Source organism: Budorcas taxicolor, chromosome 5, assembly GCF_023091745.1.
Source record: "Budorcas taxicolor isolate Tak-1 chromosome 5, Takin1.1, whole genome shotgun sequence".
Taxonomy (NCBI): domain Eukaryota; kingdom Metazoa; phylum Chordata; class Mammalia; order Artiodactyla; family Bovidae; genus Budorcas; species Budorcas taxicolor.
Window position 1 is genome coordinate 55,742,018 of NC_068914.1, and position 23,399 is coordinate 55,765,416.

Sequence of the window (23,399 nt, forward strand, 5' to 3'; positions counted from 1 at the left end):
CTGAAATAGTATCCTTTTGCACCAGCATTGTTTCTGTTTAGCCTTCTAAGGGATTTCAAACAAGGCAACTGAGAGAAAACTATTACTGCCCCAAGCCCGAGTTGTTGCAAGCAATAAAGGGAGGAAACAAGAGGCTTTGCAGCCTGGCTATAGCAACAAATTCTACCTTCAGCTCACTGAAACATAAGAGGAATTTATGAAAAGTGAAGACCCCAAGGGAGAAGGGGTAGCAGTGAAGAGTTAAGGAGAAGCCAGAAATTGCCTAAGAAGTAGAGCTGCTGACTTGATTTCTAGACTGCCAGAGTAAGCACACTAGTTGGCTAACTAGGCTACAGGCCACCAGTCCCGGGCAGCTGGGGGGAACTGTTTTGTCTTTTCATTTCATAGTAGGAATAGAGCCTTGCCTCTTTCTGGGACTCGTACTAGGGAAATTCCAGTCTAACAAGAAAGTTCAAATACTGGGCAGCTGACTCCAGCAAAAGAGGAAATAATGCTGCAAATACAGTGTTGGACACTTTTCATGAGTCTGTACGTGGGAACTGTGTATTTTCAGAATGAAGTATCTAGAGACAGAGCTCACACTGGTCTGAGGCGGAAAGGCAGTCTGTTATCAAATGATTTTGTTTTTCATCTGAGGCTGTATTTTATTTTAAAAGATAACATAAATCTGATAGCCTGTTATATTCTGTGTTTTATTTTAGGTTTGCATTTTCAGCTTTTAGATAATGGTTTATAGCCTGTGTTCAAAACCTGAATCCTATGATTTGGGTATATGGTCATGGTCTCATTAATAATTAAGACATTTCCTTCTCCACTGCATGAAAGTGAAAAGTGAAAGGGGTGTCGCTCAGTCATGTCCGACTCTTCGCGACCCCATGGACTGCAGCCTACCAGGTTCCTCCGTCCATGGGATTTTCCAGGCAAGAGTACTGGAGTGGAGTGCCATTGCCTTCTCTGAATAATTAAGACAGGTTGATATTAAGATGCGCTTCTTAGGTGGCTCAGTGGTAAAGAATCCACCTGTAAGGCATGAGACATGGGTTTAATCCCTGGGTCAGGAAGATCCCCTGGGGAAGGTAATGTCAACCCACTCCAGTCTTCTTGCCTGGAGAATCCCATGTACAGAGGAGCCTGGTGGGCTCCGAAAAGAGTCAGACACGACTTAGTGACTAAACAGCAACAAAAACAATATTAACTGCTTTCCTGATGAGGAAACTTACTTATGTATTTAACATATATGATCTATATCAGTATGTTGAATTTGATACATGACCAAACATCAGAGTCGGGGAAGACACTTTGGAAACATACACTAGGCAGTGTTAAATACATTGTTCCTCATTTTCTATTGTTTTGTTTTTAATTAGTAAGTGTATCTGATAAGTGCAAACACACAGTTTGCTTAGAGGCCATTCTGCTAACTCATCTTGGTTTTCTCGTATGGAGTCTGGACTCTTAGACCCTTTTGAGGTTTGTCCTGGTTCATTGGTTTCAGATTGGCCTAACATCAAAGTACTTAAAAGGCCTGTTTCTCTCATCTGCTGACAGCTTCTGATTCCCCAGGGTTTTCTTCTCTAAAGTACTAAAGGAAGGACTGTTAGCAAAGAGGGGGGCATTGTGCTGTATTTTGATTACCTGCTCCTGGTTCCCTGTGGCTTTTACTTTATTAAGAAGAGAAGACAGGGAAAGAAAGATTTAATGGGTAAGGCCATTGAGAACAAACAAAAAGAAGAGCCTTTGTACTTTACTTGTTTTCATGTCTGCAGCCTTATTTTTTGGGGAGTTTCTGTCTAGGTAAAAACTAAAGTTCGTACTTCTTAATTAGTGAACCAGAACATTTTAGGGCAAAGTGTTTCAGTGACATGAAGGATCTGAAGATTTTACAGAATGATTCAGAAGTAGAGCTTTTCTCAAACTGTCATCTCTTGTGGGGAGCTGATAATGCAAACACTTGTTTAAGATATTTGTAAGAGATGGTTTAAGATCCCTTGTTCATTCACCACATACTTAGTTAGCATGCCACACCTTCCTTGGAACAAGGAATAGAGGTAAATGAACTTATTCTCTATATTTAAAGAGCTAAAAAAAATCATGGAAACATAAGACCGGTTATGTAGGGTAGTGTAGTATTTTGTGGTAAGGCATCCAGCTCAGCCAGAGGCAAATAGGGTTTAGGAAAGCTTTTGCAAAAGTTGGTGTCTTATATGAGTCCTGGGACTTCCTGCCCAGCACCCCCTTGCATTACACACCCCAGCAAGCACTCGCTGCCCCCCTCCCACCTCCTGCAGTCAATTCCCCAGGCTTGTTGCATGCCCAGCTTCGAGCCTTTCTATCTGCCTGCCTTCTGCTTGAGATGGTGTTTCTTCCAGATATCTTACAATTCATGGAACCTGAATATTACTCCCTCAGTGAGATCTTCCTTGGCCATGTTAATTACAAAGGTTCCCATGCACCCCACTTCATGAGCCCTTTTTCTGCTTTCCTTTTTTCCTTTTAAAATTTACCTACTTATTACTGAGTACCATTCTTGATATTTTATTTTATAAATAAAATAGGACATCAATTCCATGGAGGAAGGCATTTTTGTTTTGCTCACAGAATAGTGCCTGGCACATAGTAAACATTTGTTGACTGGTGAAGCAATGAATGAATGAATGGGCTTCCCAGGTGGGCACTAGTGATAAAGAACCTTCCTGCAATGCAGCAGACATAAAAGATGCAGGTTCGATCTCGGAGTCAGGAAGGCCTTCTGGAGGAGGGCATGGCAACCCACTCGAGTACTCTTACCTAGAGAATCCCATGGACAGAGGAGCCTGGCGGGCTCCAGTCTATAGGATCAGAAGAAAAGTCACTTCAGGACATAACTGAAGTGACTTAGCATGAATGTGCAAAAAAATTAATGAATGAGCTATCATTTGGAATTTCTAAGTGACTGTACCTTCCTTTATTGGGGGGATTTTTTATCTTTGAATTGTTCAGTTCAGTTCAATAGCTCAGTTGTGTCTGACCCTTTGCGACCCCATGAATTGCAGCACGCCAGGCCTCCCTGTCCATCACCAACTCCCGGAGTTCACCCAAACTCTTGTCCATCGAGTCGGTGATGCCATCCAGCCATCTCATCCTCAGTCGTCCCCTTCTCCTCCTGCCCCCAATCCCTCCCAGTGTCAGAGTCTTTTCCAATGAGTCAACTCTTCGCATGAGGTGGCCAAAGTACTGGAGTTTCAGCTTTAGCATCATTCCTTCCAATGAACACCCAGCACTGGTCTCCTTTACGATGGACTGGTTGGATCTCCTTGCAGTCCAAGGGACTCTCAAGAGTCTTCTCCAACACCACAGTTCAAAAGCATCAATTCTTCGGTGCTCAGCCTTCTTCACAGTCCGACTCTCACATCCATACATGACCACTGGAAAAACCATAGCCTTGACTAGATGGACGTTTGTTGGCAAAGTAATGTCTCTGCTTTTGAATATGCTATCTAGGTTGGTCATAACTTTTCTTCCAAGGAGTAAGCGTCTTTTAATTTCATGGCTGCAGTCACCATCTGCAGTGATTTTGGAGCCCCCCAAAATAAAGTCTGACACTGTTTCCACTGTTTCCCCATCTATTTCCCATGAAGTGATGGGACCAGATGCCGTGATGTTAGTTTTCTGAATGTTGAGCTTTAAGCCAACTTTTTCACTCTCCTCTTTCACTTTCATCGAGAGGCTTTTGAGTTCCTCTTCACTTTCTGCCATAAGGGTGGTGTCATCTGCATATCTGAGGTGATTGATATTTCTCCCCGCAGTCTTGATTCCAGCTTGTGCTTCCTCTAGCCCACCGTTTCTCCTCTCAGTTTTTTTCAAATTACTAGTTATATCAAAGCTCAGTGAAATAAAAGTGTGTGTGAGTTTGTGTTGCATATGTACGTGTGTATTATATGTAGTAGTTATTATTTTTAGAAATTCCTAGTTTTAGTTTATCTTCTCTGCATCTATTTACATTTTAAATTTACTACTACATGTGTTAAGTTTGTGTTTTTTTTTGACATTCAGTTGTAAATTATTATGTGTGTATTCACTAAACAAAAATATGACCCCCTAAAGGGCATTTGAGAAATTTTCATAAATATATGTATGCAGGGAAAATAAAGCCCAGTGTGTACTACATTTTCCTGATTTAATTCAAACTGAAAGTGTCTATTATCTTTACTAAAGATAGCTTTTGAAATATAATTACGGCAGTAGCTGTAGTTATAAAGGCTGATAATTTAGAAGAGAAAATTACTGTGAAATCAAGGGCTATATCCCACGAGAAGGCCTCCTTCCAACCTCTACCCCCTTTAGGAAGCTTTCTTCAAAATGAGAATTTCATCTTCTCAGAAACATGTCAGGGTAAGATTATCTCATATTTCTTTGCTTACCACATCATCAGTATTTCCATAAGCAAACCCCTAAATCACAGAAACCAGAACATGCAGAAGTCCAGCCCGCCAGAGTTTGCCTTATTGAGGAGAAGATATACAGCAGTGTGTATACTCAGTTTTCTTTTCTTAAACTTCCTAAATAAGCAATAAATACTTCAGTTGTCTTACAGTCTGCATCACTAAAAGTTATATCTCTGTAAGACAGATTATGTTTTCCGTGGTTGGTCAATTGTGAACGAGGCTATTATGAGATCGAATTTACAGTGGTTCATGTATTTTTCTAGCGTGCAGGTTTTTAAACTTCTGTTGAAATGTGATATACATTTAGAATAGTGTACAGGTCATAATTATAAACTTGTTAGATTTTCACAAACAGAACACACTCATGTCACCAGATCAGGAAACAGAGTATTCCCAGCTCCCAGAAGCACTTATTATGCTTCCTTTTAGTCATTTCTCTCTCAACACTCCCATGATTGTTATCCAGATGTCTAAACATCATCTATGATGAGGTTGCCTTGCTTTCTTGAACTTTGTGGAAACAGAATAAATCAATATACTTTTTTTTTTTTTCAACTTTTTGTTTATGAGACTTTTTCATTTCATTGCAAGAGACTGTAGTTGGGTTACTTGAGTAATGTCTAGTTTGAGGCTGTTACAAATAATGCTGATATGAATATATTTGTGTGCAAAATTTGGTGACAATAGGTGTGCATTAATTTGGGGGACAAGCATAGGAGGAAGATGGCAGATTATGGGGCAGGCTCATGCTTGGCTTGCATAGATAAGGTCAAACAGTTTTCAGAGTGGTTGTACCGACAACATTCCGAGTGGTGGCGGTAGGAGAATGCGAGTTGCCAAAACTTGTTGTTGACCGTGCCAAGTCTTTTCAGTTTGGGCCTTTCAAGTAGCTGTGCAGTGATATTGCCTTCTGGCAATAAATACATTTTAAATATTTATGGTTTGTTTGGCTGTGTTGGGTCTTAGTTGTGGTCTGCGTGAACTTCATTGCATCACGCGGGATCTTTTGTTATGCTGCCCGGACTCAGTAGTTACAGCACGTGGGCTCAGCAGTGGTGGTGCACGGGCCTAGTTGCTCCACGGCCTGTGGGATCTTAGTTCCCCGACCAGGGTTTGAACCCACGTCCCCTGCATTGCAAGGTGGATTCTTAACACCGGACCCCTGGAGAAGTCTGGATTTAATTTCGTCATCCCTAGTGGCTAGTGCAGTTAACCCCTGGTCCTGTGCTTCTGGGCCGTTTATTGTTCCACTTTTCTGAAGAGCCCAGGCAGGTCTTTTGTGCACTTGCTTTTCTTTTGGATCATTAACACGTCAAGAAGTTTTGGTGAGAGATTTTCTCACAGTTGAAGAGAATAGCTTATCAATATCTGAAAACCTTAAGAATAAAAGATGAAGACCCTTTAGTGAAAATGATGATGAAATAGTTTTAGAAATCTAAAGATGAGGACATTGTCCCCTGTTTTAAAAATAATTAATGTGGAAATCTATTCTTTACTAATCTTGACTAACCTTTTTTTTTTTGAAGAAAGTTTGGAAGCAAATTCCTTACAGTAGAAGTAGGAAGCAGGAGCCCCAGTGTTAAGGCTGTAAATGATCTACTGAAGATGATGCTGTGTTAGTACTTTCATGGATGTTAAAAGGCTCTACTTACATTGATTTTTGAGTGGTCTGACTTCATCTAATTTTCCCAGAAACCTTGTTATTTTTGTGAGCTAATTTGTGCAGTGCAAAGTTGTATAATGTGGTTTAGCAGAAACACTTACATTTCATTTGAAATTGAAGATGTTTATATATGTACTACTGATTTAAGTTTTTATCTAAATTATAACTGGAACTTTATTTGAGTAACTTTTCAGCTTAATGAAACTTAAGTTAGATTCTGAGAGTACTCTACAGAAAGAAAATAAGTATTAGATCAATCTAACAGATAATATAGAAGGGAATAAGTAAAATGAGAAAACAGCATTTTGGTATTTCCTGGCTTCTTTTTTCCCCATTGTTAGGGCCATGCATTCAACACTAGAAATGTCTAAAGATAATTTTTACATCAACCCAGAATAGCAACAAGATGGGCAACCCTTTTGAACTGTCTCAGCCAGGTTTTTAAAGAAATTATATTTCTCTAATTTTCTGAAATCAATTTTCTGTCTGCAGTATAAACTCAATTTTTTTCCATTCCCCCTATGCCAGAAATCCTCACCATGCTTCAAAGTCCAGATCACTTTACTTGTACCTTTCTCTAAGCACTGGTTTCTTTTTGCTTTTTATTTTACTTAGCCAAGTACCTACACTATTGGTATACCTACTTGTTTATTAATGTACCTCCTGACCGTAGTAAAAGCTTCTTGAGAATAAGGGTTATATTTTATTTATCAATTTATTTTATCTATAAAATGCTTTTTCATTTATACTATATATATATATATATAAATATATATATTCCAATATATATATCATTGGAAGGACTGATGATGAAGCTGAAACTCCAATACTCTGGCCACTTGATGCAAAGAATTGACTCACTGGAAAAGACCCTGATGCTTGAAAGATTGAAGGACGAAGGAGAAGGGGATGACAGACAATGAGATACTTGGATGGCATCACCGACTCGATGGACACGAGTCTGAACAAGCTCCAGAAGTTGGTGATGGACAGAGAAGCTTGGAGTGCCACAGTCCATGGGGTCGCAAAGAGTCGGACATGACTGAGCCACTGAACTGAATTGATTCAATGTTTAATATAGGCCTCATAGCATAAGCTCATATTACATACTGAATGAATTCATGAATAGAATATTCAATAACTTTCATTAAATAGTAACGAAAAATTTAACTATTGTCTAAGAGAAATAATCATTTCCAAAAATATCACTTGTGTCTTCCACATTGTAATTTTTTTTAATATTGGGAACTTTAAGTTTTTTAATAGGGCAAAAGTCTTCTTTATTTTAATGCTTTGCTTGACTAAAAGTTTCTCTCTGCATCTAAAAGCTCTGCTTAAAACTTTTGCCTAATTTGGTCATTTTGGAAATGTAGAAGTCTGGTCTCTAGTAGTTTTTATTCCTGCATTTGCTTAATGGATTTATTTTTATCATTCATTGGTAGGTTCTTGTTAGATGATTTGTCTTGTCTACAAGTCAGTTAAACTCTGACCTTTTTGAAAGTTAACTCAGTAAGATCAGTGGATGATCTGCTTTCCATTTATTTCTTGGACTGGAATGATGATGGAGCCAAGTTTATTTATTTGTTCAAAACATACTTTTAGAATACCTAATACGTATTTGGCACTTCTATGGACACCATGCGTTACAGTAGTGAGTGGTACAGTCTTTGCCTATAGGAAAATTGCATTCTTTGGGGAGATAGGTTATGAATAAAAAGATAATACAAGTGACCTGGCCTCTCTTTTATATAGATTTGTCTGAGAAAACTGCTTATCACTGAAGAGATAACCCAGTGACATGGACTCAGATAAAGGCTGGAAGAAACCATGTCAACATTTGGAGGAAATGATATCAGGCAAAAGGCTTCCCAGGTGGCAGTAGTGGTAAAGAACCTGCCTGCCAGTGCAGGAGACAGGGATTTGATCCCTGAGTTGGCAAGATCCCCTGGAGGAGGACATGGCAACCCACTCCAGTGTTCTTGCCTGGAGAATCTCATGGACAGAGGAGCCTGGTGGGCTGCGGTCCATAGGGTTGAACTGAACTGAGAGTGACTTAGCGGAGAAGGCAATGGCACCCTACTCCAGTACTCTTGCCTGGAAAATCCCACGGATGGAGGAACCTGATGGGCTGCAGTCCATGGGGTCGCTAACTGAGCGACTTCACTTTGACTTTTTACTTTCATGCACTGGAGAAGGAAATGGCAACCCACTCCAGTGTTCTTGCCTGGAGAATCCCAGGGACGGGGGAGCCTCGTGGGCTGCCGTCTATGGGGTCGCACAGAGTCGGACACGACTGAAGCGACTCAGCAGCAGCAGAGTGACTTAGCACGTGCACAACAGATACCAGATTTTAATATATAGATAATGGTAACCTGACAATGTTATAATCGACATTTTGTTTGAACAGTAAATAATTCTTCAGGGAGACAAATAATAGCTGAAAACAAAGTCCAATAGGTGGCACACGGGAGATGGAGAAGGAAGTTGTCTCCTGTGAGTGTATATTCAATTATATATTGAACGCTTATTGTATGAGGCAGTGGGCTCAGAAGAATGAATGTTTCCTACTCTCAAGGAACTCTTAGCTTGCCTGGTGAGAAGAACACAAAAGCAACTGTGTGTAATGTAACAAAAACATTTGTAGCACAGAGCAAGAGACTAATCTGGCTCCAGTAGTTGAGAGAAGGCTTTGCTGTGAAAGTGAAGCATTTGTTGGATCATAAAAAAAAGAAATATGTGCCACCTGTCTTGGCTGTTGTAAATAGTGCTACAGTGAACACTGGGGTACATGTGTCTTTTTGAATTTTGATTTTCTCAGGGTGTATGCCCAGTAGTGGGATGGCTGGGTCATATGGTAGTTTTATTTTTAGATTTTTAAGGAGCCTTCAATACTTGGAGGCAGTGTAAATAGCTACATTTTTTTCCTTTTCCCAGCTCTAAAGCTTGAGTCAGGGCTATGAGCTCAGCTAATTGGGCTGAAGTACCTGGTGGCAAAGGTTTAGCCTCTATGGTCTCAAAATTGGAGACTACTGCATATCTGAGGGTCCTTTGATCAGACATCCATAAATGGCTTCTCCCATTCAGGAGTTATTTCACTTGCTGGCTGGTAAAAATAGTCAGTTTGCCCCCGAGAGAGTTTTAAAGCATCTTCTATCAGAACTGCAGTATCTGCAAGATTTCGAAGGCAGGGAAAGATCTCTTCCCAATAAGGGAGTATAGGACACTCAGGGACCACCAGAAACTGGTGGGAAAATATTTGTCCACCCCAGCAACAAAGAAGTGCTCAGGTGAATATTTTTGTAACTTTTTCCTGTAGCACCCAAAATAGTACAGGTTTGGGAGGAGAAGGCTCCAGAGTAGGAGGTCAGGACAGAGTAGGTAGCCCCTGTGTCAACCAAGAAATTCTCGGACCTACCTGCCACAGGCAGTTGCAGCCTTGGCTCCAGCCCCGTGATGGCTGTCTGTGCCAGGCGGGCTCGCTGGAGCGGCTGCTCCAGCCAAGGTCTTGTTGAACCATCGCGAGGGAAGTCTTGGCGCTTGACCTTGAGGCTCTTGGGTCGTGAGGGCACAATGCCTCCCAGTGTCCCAACTGATGGCATTTGTAGCAAGCCATTTTAGGAGACTTGTTTCAGTTTGGACACTCTTTGGCCCATTGTCCTGCCTGTCTACAGATTAGGCATCTGCCTCATGCCTTGTCCTTCAAGGCCTCGGGGTTTGCCATAGGGCTTCCCTGGAGGGCGGCCAGTGTCTGGGCATGCCTTATCTCTTTCCTTTTCTCCCATTGCTGGGCCTTGACCTCCCTCTCCTGTTCTCTGTTATGAAGGTATTGGACCATCTCATCTAAAGGGGCAGCAGGGTCCTGCTGCTGTAGCTGTTGTAGCTTAATCCTGATGTCTGATGCACATTGGGACAGGAATTTGTCCTTTAAAATCACCTGTTCCTCGTAAGAGTCCAAGTCCAGATTGGTAAACGTTTGGAGGGCCCCTTTTAGCCTTTCCACAACGGCAATGGGGTTCTCACTGGGCTCCTGAGTTATTGCTGAGACCCGGGCATAGCTGATTACTTTTTGCTGGGCTGCTTTCAGTCCTGCCTTTACACAGATCAGAAAATGATCACTTTCCCAGATGTGCCCAGGGCCATTATAATTCTAATTAGCATCTGAGGAGGGGATCACAGTTTGCCCTACTGGGCATTTATCGCTTGGCATGTGAAGTCCCATAGCAGACCTTCGGGCTTCCTTTAAGATCCTAGCATGCTCGGTGTCAGATAAAATTTGACTCAATATGACCGTGATGTCCTTCCACATCAAGTCAAAGGCCAAGGTAATGTGTTGGAATGTATCTCTATATTTGCCTGGGTCATCTGTATAGCTGCCCAGGTCTTGTTTGATCTGTCTTAGTTCTAAGGGGGAGAAGGGCTTACAGACCTAGGTTGGTCCAATTTCTGCTCCAGTTTCAACTAAGGGACATACTCGAGTTGGCTTTTGTGGAGGGGGTGCTCCCAGATATGGGGGCACATTTGGATATAAGAAAGGAGCACCCGGTAACTTGGGGGCCACAAGTTCCTTCTCTTGGTTGTCTGTGCCTAACACCATTTGCCTAGTACGCTCACTTTTAGGGCATACAACAATCCCATGAGTTAAGACAGGTACCTTCACGCCTCTTAGTTGGAAGAAAATTTGGACGCAGGGGCTCTCTGTGCACTTCCCTTGTCTCTTACAGAAGAAGTCCAGCTGCAGGATGGTGTTGAGTTTAAGCTGCCAGCCTCAGGCCAGTGCTCCTTGTCCCCCAGAGGATACCGTGGCCATGCAGTGGCACAAAAGAATTTTAAGGAACTTCTCTTTAGAGAGAGAATCTCTTTAGAATCTGCCTGCAATGCAGGAGACCCGGGTTCTATTCCTGGGTCAGGAAGATCCCCTGGAGAAGGAAATGGCAACCCACTTCACAGTATTCTTGCCTGGAAAAATCCCGTGGACAGAGGAGCCTGATGGGCTACCATCCATGGGGTCACAAGAGTCGGACACAACTTAGCGACTAAACCACCACCACCACCCTTACAGACAGAGGATCAAACAGCTTCCAGTTATTAAGGAGGCATCTCAAGAGCATCTGTCAGAAAGTAGATTGGTTATTTCCCCTCTGAAAGACAGTGATGACAGGGAGGAAAAGAAAAAACTAATAGGCCTCCTTCAATTTCCATGGGTGGACCTCCTTACGGGTGAGTCTTTTTGAAGCTTCTCCGACCCAGTACTGTTGCAGCATGAGAGCCAGGCATCCCCAGGTCAGGGCGCAGATCCCTAGGCAAACTGAGGCATGACAGCCTCCTGGAGATTGAATATCCGGGGAGGTCGACACATGTTGACCTCCTGGGACCCCTGGACTGGCAGCTCCCTGAGCATGTTGAGGCATGACAACCTTTTGAGGACTGGATCCCTAGGCAGGTCGAGGGAGGTCGACCTCCTGGGATCCCCAGGCTGGAGCTGGGCATCCCCAAAGTCTCCAATGTGACTAGTACTGGGTAGAATTAAGGGGTTGTAATCTGGTGGCTCAGAGGTTAAAGCATCTACCTGGAATGTGGGAGACCCGGGTTGGATCCCTGGGTTGGGAAGATCCCCTGGAGAAGGAAATGGCAACCCACTCCAGTACTCTTGCCTAGAGAATCCCATGGAGGGAGGAGCCTGGTAGGCTACAGTCCATGGGGTCGCAAAGAGTCGGACACGACTGAGCGACTTCACACAGACAGACAGACTTCATCTTGTTCTCCATAGTGGCTGTATCAATTTACATCCCCAGCAACAGTGCAAGAGGGTTCTGTTTTCTCCACATCCTCTCCAACAGAGAAAAATACTGTATATTAATGCATATATATGAAATCTAGAAAAATGGTTCTGATGAACCTCTTTTCAGGGCAGGAATGGGGATACAGATGGAGAGAAATCTGTGCCCCCCACACAGATGGCCTCCCTACAGGTGCCCCTCGTCTGCAGCAGATTTGTGCAAGAGTTGGACCTGACAGGGTTAATAATGATGGTGGGCACTGTGAAGGCAAGAATGACTGTGTTTGCTGACCTAAGTGAGGCCAACAAGATGAATTAAATGGGATCCCAAATAGAAAGATGGTTGAAGAATAAGAGAGAGAGAGACAGTTAGTGAAGTCAAGAAGGTACTGAGTAGAAGGGGAAAAAGTGTGCTCCTCCAGGTGGAAGTGGGAGGAATTGGTAACAGTTATTCTTCTGTGACTAGCTCCTGCACCTGTTGTATTGTCAGACTTTAGGACAGCTGGAACTTCCATGGTGGCTCAGACGGTAAAGCGTCTGTCTACAATGCGGGAGACCTGGGTTCGATCCCTGGGTCGGGAAGATCCCTGGAGAAGGAAATGGCAATCCACTCCAGTACTCTTGCCTGGAAAATCCCATGGACAGAGGAGCCAGGTAGGCTACAGTCCATGGGGTCGCAAAGAGTCGGACATGACTGAGTGACTTCACTTTCACCTTCAGGACAGCTGAGCATGTCATCAGCTTTCAGTTTCTCAGCTTTAATAATAAATGTTTGAAGCTACAAAATTATTTGACAGAATTTTCAAAGCAAGTTGAGGATAAAGCTAATTAATATAATGGGAGACATTGATTGGCTTAAGTGATGCAAATAAAGATATGAGGATAGGATCATATTTCAAGTGTATGAAATGAAATAATTTGTAAGGCTTTTTGAAATCAATACAGGTCTACGCATGGGAAATGATGCTGTTAACTTTAGTTTAATTCATTTGACAGTTTTATACTCATGTTTTTGACATTTGTACTAGTTAAGCAAAATAAATGTTAATAAATCAATGCATGTTGCATTCAGTAGAGTTGATGTGAAGACTGGAGATTGTGGGGGAATTGATTGTTCATTTTTTCATGCTATACTTGATTGAAGATAATTTCATTTTCATTATAAAGCTAAATTATGTTAACTTGATCGTATACAGTTTTTATGGGAAATTTTATCTACTTATGGGTATTTATGATGTATTCTTGGTGTTTGTGATGATTTACATTGCTTTGTTTATTAGCTACTGTGCATGCATGCATGCTCAGTTGCGTCTGACTCTTTGTGACCCCCTGAATTGTAGCCCACCTAGCTCCTCTGTCCATAGAATTTTCCAGGTAAGAATACTGGAGTGGGTTGCCATTTCCTTCTTCAGGGGGTCTTCCTGATTCAGGGATTAAACCTGTGCCTCTGTGTCTCCTGCGTTGGCAGGCAGATTCTTTAACACTGAGCCACTGGGAAGCCCTTATTAGCTGCTAGTGTGTGTATTATATTTGCGAATTTTTCATTTTTTAAAGATATGTGTGCCTCTTTTTGGTGAGTGATATTAATGCTATTGGGAACAGACCCAACTATTGCAATGATCTTGTGTCCTTGTACAACTCCTGGGATATTTAGCAACTTCTCTGTGAGCCATTTGTATATATTCATTGACTTCAAGATTGTATTGACCAATGAAATCATAAAGGTTAACAGGAACACAGGCAAATTCTGGGAAGTATGATTGGTGTACCCGGAGTAGTTGTCATGTTTATGTACTGTCTATAAAGATGCTGAGGGTGTTTGTTTAATTAAAGCTTTGATTAAATAATCAGTGTAGATTGCTCTATATGATGCAAGGTTCCTGTTGACATCTCTTGCCATCTTTCGCTGCTTTTATATTTGTCTTTCTGTATGAGGAAAAAGATCAATGAAGCAACTTTTTTCCTCTTAAAAATGGAGACATACGAATACTTCATAAAGGAAAAGCATTCTTACATACTTTTTGTATTGACAAATTATTTTTTTAATGTGCAATTAAAACTAGGTTTTAATGTCTTTTCTTTATAGCTCAATAGATACATAAAGCCATCTATGATTTATAAGCCAGGATAAAAACAAATCTACAAAGTCAACCAAGCTCAGATTGACAAAATTAATTTCATAGAGTGAGTAATGTTGAGGTAGAACTGAACGTCTAACTGCAAGGTGCTTATGGTTTGAGTGCTGCGGCCCTGGGTCCTTTGAGTTTTGGCAACCTGTTCTCTGTGATGCCTCAATTCTTCTTTCACGTGTGTGTGTGTGTGTGTGTGTGTTAGTTGCTTAGTCATGTCTGACTCTTTGCAACCCCACAGACTGCAGCCCACCAGGCTCCCCGTCCATGGGACTCTCCAGGCAAGAACACTGGAGTGGGCTGCCATTTCCTTCTCCAAAAGAAACTATGGAAAGAAAGAAAGTGAAGTCGCATAGTAGTGCTTAAACTTTCATAAAGCCTTTTATTTTTAATTTTTTATTATAAAAAATCATTACATCACCTGGCTTTCACTTAATATGCATGAATTATAAAAAATTACAAATAAATACAGTGAAATTGCATGAGTGCTTATAAATCCAGAATATGCTTTACATTATTAATTTTTAAAAAATTGTCATCAAAATCAAAATACCAGGTTTAAAAATTCTCATAGAGAATTCATGGATGACCATGAGAATGTCTCCATAGACCCCAGGTTGAGAAACACAACAGTAAACAATTTATTAGACTGAGAAAAAGGAATATAGTTTTAATTCACTTAATGCTACTTAAAAAATATTTTCCATTGGTCTTTTAACATGGTGTTTATAGCAGTCACACTGTAATTTCTTTTTAAATATTAACTTTGTTTTACATTTTGCTTGTTTAGTACTATATACACAAATATGTAAGGCAGTGATTTTTTATCATGTCTTTATGTTCATTGAAGAATATAGCCTTATCCAGATGACTTACATGAATTTATATTTAATTGAATGTTTTTTATTAATAGAGCATAGTAGATTCTGTACCTTTTAAACATAATACATTTGGAAAAATGTGTACATTAACTACATTATACTGTAGTTTTTCTAGAATATCTTTGTAAAGATGTGAGAGTGCAAAATTATGAAAAGTGACTTCTCTAATTGTCGAATTCTGTTTCATTGTAGTCCAGGAGGGTTATATTGTAAAAAATGTAATGAAACTTGCTTTAGGACTTGGAATATTTCCTTTAGAAATGCTCTAGAAAGCATACAGAAAGTAATCAACTTTGACTTGAGCTTTGGTTTAAAAATCCATTTGAGAAGTCTTTAACTGGAAAGTCTTTAATTGGAAATATTTCTCACGTGTCTCTGAATGGTGCTTTTCTGAGTGGTGCTTGGGTTCCAGGCTGGCTACCAAACTGTTTACACACAATTTAGCTGGACATAATTTAGCGCATTAGCAGTGACAAATAATACTGTCAATATACTTGCAATACTTGTAATTCAGGGATTAAGGGAGGAAAATAAAATGAATGAGAATTTATTGGAAATTTTGGTGCTAGAGAAAAAACACATGCAATTAGAGAAGAGTGTAGAGATAGAGACCTATGAATTGGTTCTGAGAAGTCTTTCTGGCAGTTTAAAGAGTTACAGAGGTGGATGTTATTGTGAAGAAGACAAGTGGAGGTGGTCTGTAAGAAGGAGGTTTGCCTAAGGTGGGATAAACTGAGAGGGTAAACAGTGGAGGGAAAGGGGGACATGGTATGATGTCCCAGGGACAAAAGGAGGATGTTGTGAGGATCAGCTGGAAATGGATCCTGGAGGGGACCCTGGAGTTTGGCTTTTTGGTAGATGGAAGGTGGGGAAAGGGTCAAGATCACAGGTAAACTGGGGTTTATAACTTGCATAGTGTCTGTTTTAAACCTCTGGTAGATAATGCAACAAAACCACGTTCACACAGTCTGCGTATTTAGACACAGTATCATTTTTTTCTTGTTTTTGGACAAAGAATATGACTTTATTTAAAAAGCCGGCTGACTGAGAAGATAGCAGACAAATGTCTCAACGTTTTAATATCATAGTTTCAAGTGGTTCTGTGTGTAGTCACCACCTGAGGATTCTTCTGTTTTTCTCTCTCAGCTACCTGCTTAGACTCTTTAACAACACAGCCCTCTTGCTAATATCCTCACCTGTCTTACCTGTTGTTCCATCTCACCTCCATGATGGAACTGCAGACCTTGATCAACCTAGTTCTTTGCCATCTCCATTTCTGTATGTTAATGTGTTGAATGCATGCTATGTGTGCTAAGTCACTTCAGTTGTGTCTGACTCTGTGCAAACCCATGGACTGTAGCCCGCCAGGCTCCTCTGTCCATGGGATTCTCCAGGCAAGAATACTGAATTGGGTAGCCATTCCCTTCTGCAGAGAATCTTCCTGAGCCAGAGATTGAACCCACATCTCTTATGTCTCCTGCACTGGCAGGCAGGTTCTTTACCACTGGCGCCACCTAGGAAGCCCACCTCGCTTGAAAACTGTTGAAGAAAAATGTCCTAACTGCAAATATGTGTTTACTACAAATTCATCATCCCCAGTATCCATTGGGATTTCAGTGCTATATCTTTTTTCCTTTAGCATTTCTTTGATAAGTTTTGTCTTCTGCCCTCCAAAGCCTATTTTAAACCTTTGACTGTCCCATTTCCATGCCTCAAGCTGAACAGGGAACTTTGATTCAAGCCTGGCAAATAATTTTGTGGGTAAAATCATTTGCCAACCAGTTATTGGAACCCAAACCTGAACCCGTTCTTCCTTTCCTACCATTACTTCTTGCATCCTTCAACCATCATTCCCTATATGGTCTACACAAAGTATTTCTCAAATCATATCATTTATTTTTATCACCACTGTCACAGCCCTAGATCTTGCAAAAATAATTGCATTGTAAGGATAAGGAAAGTGCCTACTTCTACAGAGATCTTAACCTGAATATAAATCTAACTTAACAAAACTTAGCAAGGTTCTAAAAGATACATGGTACTGAATCTCTATATCTTTCCAAGTCATCTCACAACATTCTTCACCCTGAATTCTTGCTCTGTCTATTCTGAACTGCTTTACTTTCTCAGACAAATGCCTAATCAAAGTAGCAAATTTCCTGAGGATTAGGAATTTTGGCAGAAACTATCAAGTGAGTGAAAGCAGGAGGAAGTCATTATTATTCAACCATTAATGCCCTGAGTGAAAAGATGTTAAAATGGTAAAAAGTGGAAGCAATCCTTAATTATTCTTTTCTATATAGTTTCTTTCCTTTTAATTATACATACAGTACTCACCACATGAGTAAGTGATAGGCGTCAATTACATTTTCTATTCTTTTAGACCTTGGACTTCTCCTTGATGGAGGATCATTTGCTCTGTCAACAATGGCCTGACTGAAATAGAAGTACTATTTAAAAATGAACAAGATGTCCTTTTTAAGATGTGATAAATTTTGATGATCTATCAAGTCTCTGAGCAACATGCGTAGAAAAGGGTAGGATTGAACTAATTTTCTGTGAAATACAGTCTGAAAATCACATTAGTCTTGAAAGCGCACAGATTATTGAAATTGTGGTTATTTTGAGCCTGAACTAAATAGATTAAACAATTCTGCATTTCATTCTGCTTGCAAATACACAGCCTTAAAATGACCAAATATTGATTGAAACCCACTTGTGAAGAAAGTTGGGAATGAGAAAAATGATTACTCTCAGGAATGATATTTATTCCTTCATATGGGGAAAACTATTTGAGAAGAAATGTGTTAGTATATATTTTCTAGTTCATTATAAGATACTACTTTATATTCTTTTCTAAAACTCAATAGAATTCCATTTTAAAATATGAATACATATTCTTTGTTTTAGATAGTAATAATACATTTTACTCTTGAATATAAATGGTATAGTTTTATCTTTTGCAGAAAGCTTGATTTCTCTTCTTTTAATTAACATCACATCACCTCATATTTAAAAGAGAATTATCTCAATGTCATGTCTAATAAGGAGTCACTCTCTTAAAAGTTGCTTTTGTAGAAACTTCTTATGTTAGATGAAAATATTTGCATTCCTGAAAGGTTCCTTGCAAGTAGTGTTAGTATTATTTCACATCTTAAGCAGTTTTGATACCATTTATTCTTTTCACAGATACTTATTTACCTGGATGCGTGGTTGCTGCATGACCAAAGGAAGAACCAATTCATTAGAGATAAATTTTTACCTTCTTGGTGGCTCTCTATGTATGCACAAGTAAAGAAAAATCAAAAACTTGTCTGTATGATGTGTGTGTACAAAATATGTGATTGATTATATGTTTAAAAGTAAAATACAGGTACTTTAGGTACTTAACTCTTTCTATGGGAAATTAAATATAGTTATATCCAACTTCAGTAAACTGTTTCCTCAGATATTATAATTACTATTTTTTTGGTAAAGAGCCCCTTTTTTAATAGTGATTTTGTTTATTCATTTTGGTTGTGCGTGGTCTTTGTTGGTGCATGGGCTTTTCTCTAGCTGGGACTTCTCCTGAGTTGTGGTCCACAGGCTTCCCTTGCAGAACACAGGCTCGGGGCACAGGGGCTGCAGCAGTTGCGGCCCCCGGGCTCTCGAGCGCAGAATCGGCAGTCGCGGCCCCCGGGCTCTCGAGCGCAGAATCGGCAGTTGCGGTGCACGGGCTTAGTTGCGGTGCACGGGCTTAGTTGCGGTGCACGGGCTTAGTTGCTCTGCAGCATGTTGGATCTTCCCAGATCAGGGTCAAACCCATGTCTCCTGTATTGGCAGGCAGATTCTCTACCACTGAGCCACCAGGGAAGCCCTATAATTGATTTTAAAGCTACTTACAGTTTCTGATATGATTCAAGCAGGGTTTGCAGAGTAACATCATTGCTGTTTAGAAATATGCTTTCTCTTTTCTTCTCTTTCATATAATTTTCTTTGACATGGCCCTAAGGTTGCCTCTGATTGTTATCTTCTTGCTATAATTTGGACAACAATGCTCTCTTTGTGTTACAAACAATTATTTTCCTTAGATGGACACACTGGCGGTTTGCGAAGCAAGTACTGATTTACTCTATGGAAGATAATCTTTGATCAGTTTTGACTAATGTTTATATTTGTGTTGTGGGAATATTTTTAAATGAAACATTCTCAAATGCTTTCATATTAATCCCATTTTTTATGAGCTAATATTTTATTTTTCATGAATGTATTAGAAGTCTTGAAACCTATTTCCCCATTCATTTTCAAATTTATAAAAATTAATTATATTTATTTTATAATTTACAAGTAACGGTGGAGAATTTTGCTGGAGTAACATTTAGTCCCCCAAAGTACTAAAAAAGGTATTTTCTTTATTGATCATATAAAATGTGTGTCTTCCTAGCAACTCAAGTGTGGTTAGTATAGCATCTAAACATTAAGGAGTAGCTGCCTGGAGGGAGGTTAACAAGGCCAAATGTGCACCATCTAGTGGTGACACAGACGTAGTGCACCTTAATTGGACTGAAGGTAGTCTTCCAGGGCCGTGGTTACAACTCGGATGCCTGTAGTATATATGGGAGAAATGGGAGAAAAATCAGTTATCCCTCAGTTATCACATCTCTGTGGGCTTCCCTGGTGACCCAGTGGTAAAGAATCCGCCTGCCACTGCAGGATACGTGGGTTCAGTTCCTAGGTTGGGGAAGATCCCCTGGAGAAGGAACTGACAACCACTCCAGTATTCTTGCCTGGGAAATCCCGTGGACGGAGGAGCTTGGCAGACTACAGTGTCCCGGGGGTCACAAAACGCCTTAGTGACCAAGCAACAACAAAACTCACATCTCTTTAATTATGGAGCTGTGGTGTAAGCACATGACGAAATGAACAGGATGCCGGGGAATATATTTTAAACTGAGAAGGAAAGAACAATGCAAGCTCTGTTATGAACAGCGCTAGGGAATGGCAAGTTCATGGCAAACCCAGCAGCTGATCTTTGTGTTCAGTTGATTGTTGTCATTCAAGAACACAGAGGCACTGTGACTAGACCTTCCAGTTTTTTAAGAGAACCTGGAAATCTGAATTTGCGTATGAAATCTTCTGATTTTAATACGTTGGCTCTTTGTCTTTTTTAGGTGTGACATGACCTCACCTTAAATACATCTTGGGGCTACATTTAGCCATTGTGAGATCTTTTCTTTTTTTGTTTTGTTTAAAGAGCTGACTTTATTGATTTTCATTTCTTTAAGAGGACAGAAAAATTTTAGACATCTTCCAGCAATGTTGTGAAGTGAGACTGGATTTTAAAGTTACTGAATCACTGCTGGATTGGGTTTTGGTTGAAAATTCCTTTTATTCAACACTATTTAAGATGCCAAGGCTATAGCTGTGAATAGGACAAACTCTTCCCACTGGTCTCTCCCAGTGCTGCACCTTAAAGGGAACACCCAGTAATGCAATCCCAGAGTGTGGCCACTTTCTGCAGGATTTACAGTGAGATGTTTGGATATAACTTTTCAGTGTTATCTTGGTTCTTGAACTCCATTAGGAATTTAAGTTCATGGTTGATGTTACTTTGATTTATTTTTCTTATAACTTCCTACTGGGCAACTTGGGGTTCTTAAAAAATAGCACAAAATTAGAGTTTGCAATACAGGGCAGGACAAAACACTGAGATAGTGGTTTGTTACTTTCTGTAGTTCCCCAGAGCCCTTAACCTTGACCACATCTTTTATCTGCACAGAGGAAGTGAATAGAGAGAAAAAGGAAGAATGATCAGGATTCTGAATCCTTTGAACTTGTTCAAACAGTAGGAGAGGGAGAGTGGAATGAAAGGAGCCACTAATAGCGGTGTGGCCTAACTCCTTCTCCCAGGCTGCCTCTGTTCCCTCTTTTAAACGTCACATTTAAAGGCAAGCATAGTCCTTCCATTTGCCCAACGGATCCCTACCACCCCTTAAGTCCTCTGACCTGATATGTGACTACTTTCTCATTTGCTCTTTCTGCTCCACAGTCACGTCACATGTGATCCCTTTTACACCACCGTGCTGGTGTCCTGTCTGCCTGAAATAGTATACTCACAGACAGCCACTTATTCTTGACCTCCTACATGTCATTGCTCAAGTGTTGCTTTCTTAAGTCTGTCCTGACTGTCCCGTTGAGAATTATATCCCCTGTATCCTAATCCCCTCTGGTTTGCTCTACTCCCCCCATCAAATAGCACTCAGTACCTTTTAACGTAATATATGATTATTATGTTTATTTCATGTCCTCTGTTAAAACAAACATAAGTACTCTGGGGGGGTAGAGATCTTTGTCTTGTTTGTTTACTGATGTGTCAGAAAACAATGTGTGTGATGTATGGAAACTCAATATATATTTTTTAGGTGAAAGAATGTTGAAGTTCTTGTTCACTTAAATCTGTGCATACTTCCTACAGTCTGCTGCAATGGAAAACTTTCTTGCAACAAACTATATCATGTGTTGGCTTATGATCTAGTTTGTCTTTGGACTTGGACTTGTGTGTGTGCTCCATCCTGTCCAACTCTTTGCGACGTCATGGACTTTGGCCTGCCAGCCACCTCTGTCCATGGAATTTTCCAAGCAAGAATACCGGAGTGGGTTGCCATTTTCTTCTCCAGGGGATCTTCCCTACCCAGAGATCGAACCTGTGTCTCTTTGTGACTCCTGCATTGGCACATGGGCTCTTTACCAGCTGAGCCACCAGGAAAAACCCGTTTTTGTCTTTATTACTAGAAATACATGTTAAGATGAAAGAAATATTTGTTTGTTTGGTGCCTAAATGCATGTTAGAAGTAAAAAAAAGTTTGAATGTATGCTCTTAACATAGAGGGCAGTCACTTTGTATAGCTAACTAGTATTAAAAACTGCAAAAAAAAAAAAAAAAACCAACTTGGTTTTAGGGCAACAGAAAGAACCAAGAATATGAGGTCAAAAGGCCTGTAATGGGTCCTGGTTACACCTAAGGTTAGCTGTTTATTATTTCTGAGGGTCAGTTACCTTTTCTTTAAAATAGGCATAATAATAATAATAGAATCTGTCTTATTTACCTTATAAATGCTTGATGATGTTTTCCCTGTTAATCCATGCTTGTTTCCTTCAACAATTAACCCAACATATATCTGAATTTGAGACTCGTTTATTTATCTGTTCACTTGACAGATCACCCTTTAACATACAAGCTCCACAGGGAAACGCCTGCGTCTTTGTTTTTTTGGTTTTGTTTTCCCAACCTTAAATGCAATGCCATATGATAGTTGTTCAGTAAAAATACTGTTGAATGAATAATTAAGCAAATTTAAGCCATGAAATTCACATGGCATAATAATAGTAAATCGGCTTGTAGTCAAGTGGAGAATCCCAGGGACAGGGGAGCCTGGTGGGCTGCCATCTATGGGGTTGCACAGAGTTGGACATGACTGAAGCAACTTAGCAGCAACAGCAGCAGTCAAGTGAAGAGAAGTGAAATTTGCTCAGTCGTATCCGACTCTGTGACCCCATGGACTATACAGTCCATGGAATTCTCTAGGCCAGAATACTGGAGTGGGTAGCTTTTGCCTTCTCCAGGGGATCATCCCAACCCAGGGATCGAACCCAGGTCTCCTGCATTGCAGGCAGATTCTTTACCAGCTGAGCCACAAGGGAAGCCCAAGAATACTGGAGTGGGTGACCTATCCCTTCTCCAGTGGATCTTCCTGACCCAGGAATCGAACCGGGATCTCCTGCATGGCAGGCAGATTCTTTACCAGCTGAGCTATCAGGAAAGCCCTGTAGTCTATTACAATAGTCCAAATGTCTGTTGTTATTGTCACCATCTAAACTCTCATCATCATTATCAATATGTACTACTCAGGCTTCTATAATCCACTACCAATGGGGTGAGTGTCTTCTAGGGTTGCTCCTATAACTTACAAGTTCAGGGAATTAATACAGAGAACACTTTGCTGATCTGAGGATGTTGTTACAGGTCTCTAAGCTGGCTGGTGTTTTGGTCAAGCATGGTGTCAAGAAGGGTGACACTGTGGTTATCTACATGCCCATGATCCCACAGGCGATGTACGCCATGCTGGCGTGTGCCAGGATAGGAGCCATCCACAGTCTCATATTTGGGGGATTTGCATCCAAAGAACTAAGCACTCGCATTGATCATGCAAAGGTAAGTGCTTTGTTTGGAGAAATCAAGCAATAACCACATATAGTACAGCTGTGTTCATCTGCAAGTGAACCATGCAAGAGCGATAGTATTTACTGCTGCTGCTGCTGCTAATTCGCTTCAGTCGTGTCTGACTCTGTGCGACCCCATAGACGGCAGCCCACCAGGCTCCCCCGTCCGTGGGGTTCTCCAGGCAAGAACACTGGAGTGGGTTGCCATTTCCTTCTCCAGTGCATGAAACTGAAAAGTGAAAGTGAAGTCGCTCAGTCGTTCTTGACTCTTCGCGACCCCATGGACTGCAGCCTACCAGGCTCCTCTGCCCATGGGATTTTCCAAGC

At 40.7% G+C, this 23,399-nt stretch overlaps 1 protein-coding gene across 1 annotated transcript in view; it reads left to right on the forward strand.

The window, feature by feature from the left end:
• ACSS3 (acyl-CoA synthetase short chain family member 3) overlaps positions 1–23,399 on the forward strand; it is a 163,686-nt gene that overhangs the window by 30,322 nt on the left and 109,965 nt on the right. Inside the window, exon 3 of the mRNA XM_052640971.1 lies at positions 22,876–23,064. Coding sequence (XP_052496931.1) covers positions 22,876–23,064 — 189 coding nt within the window. The remainder of the gene's footprint in view (positions 1–22,875; positions 23,065–23,399) is intronic.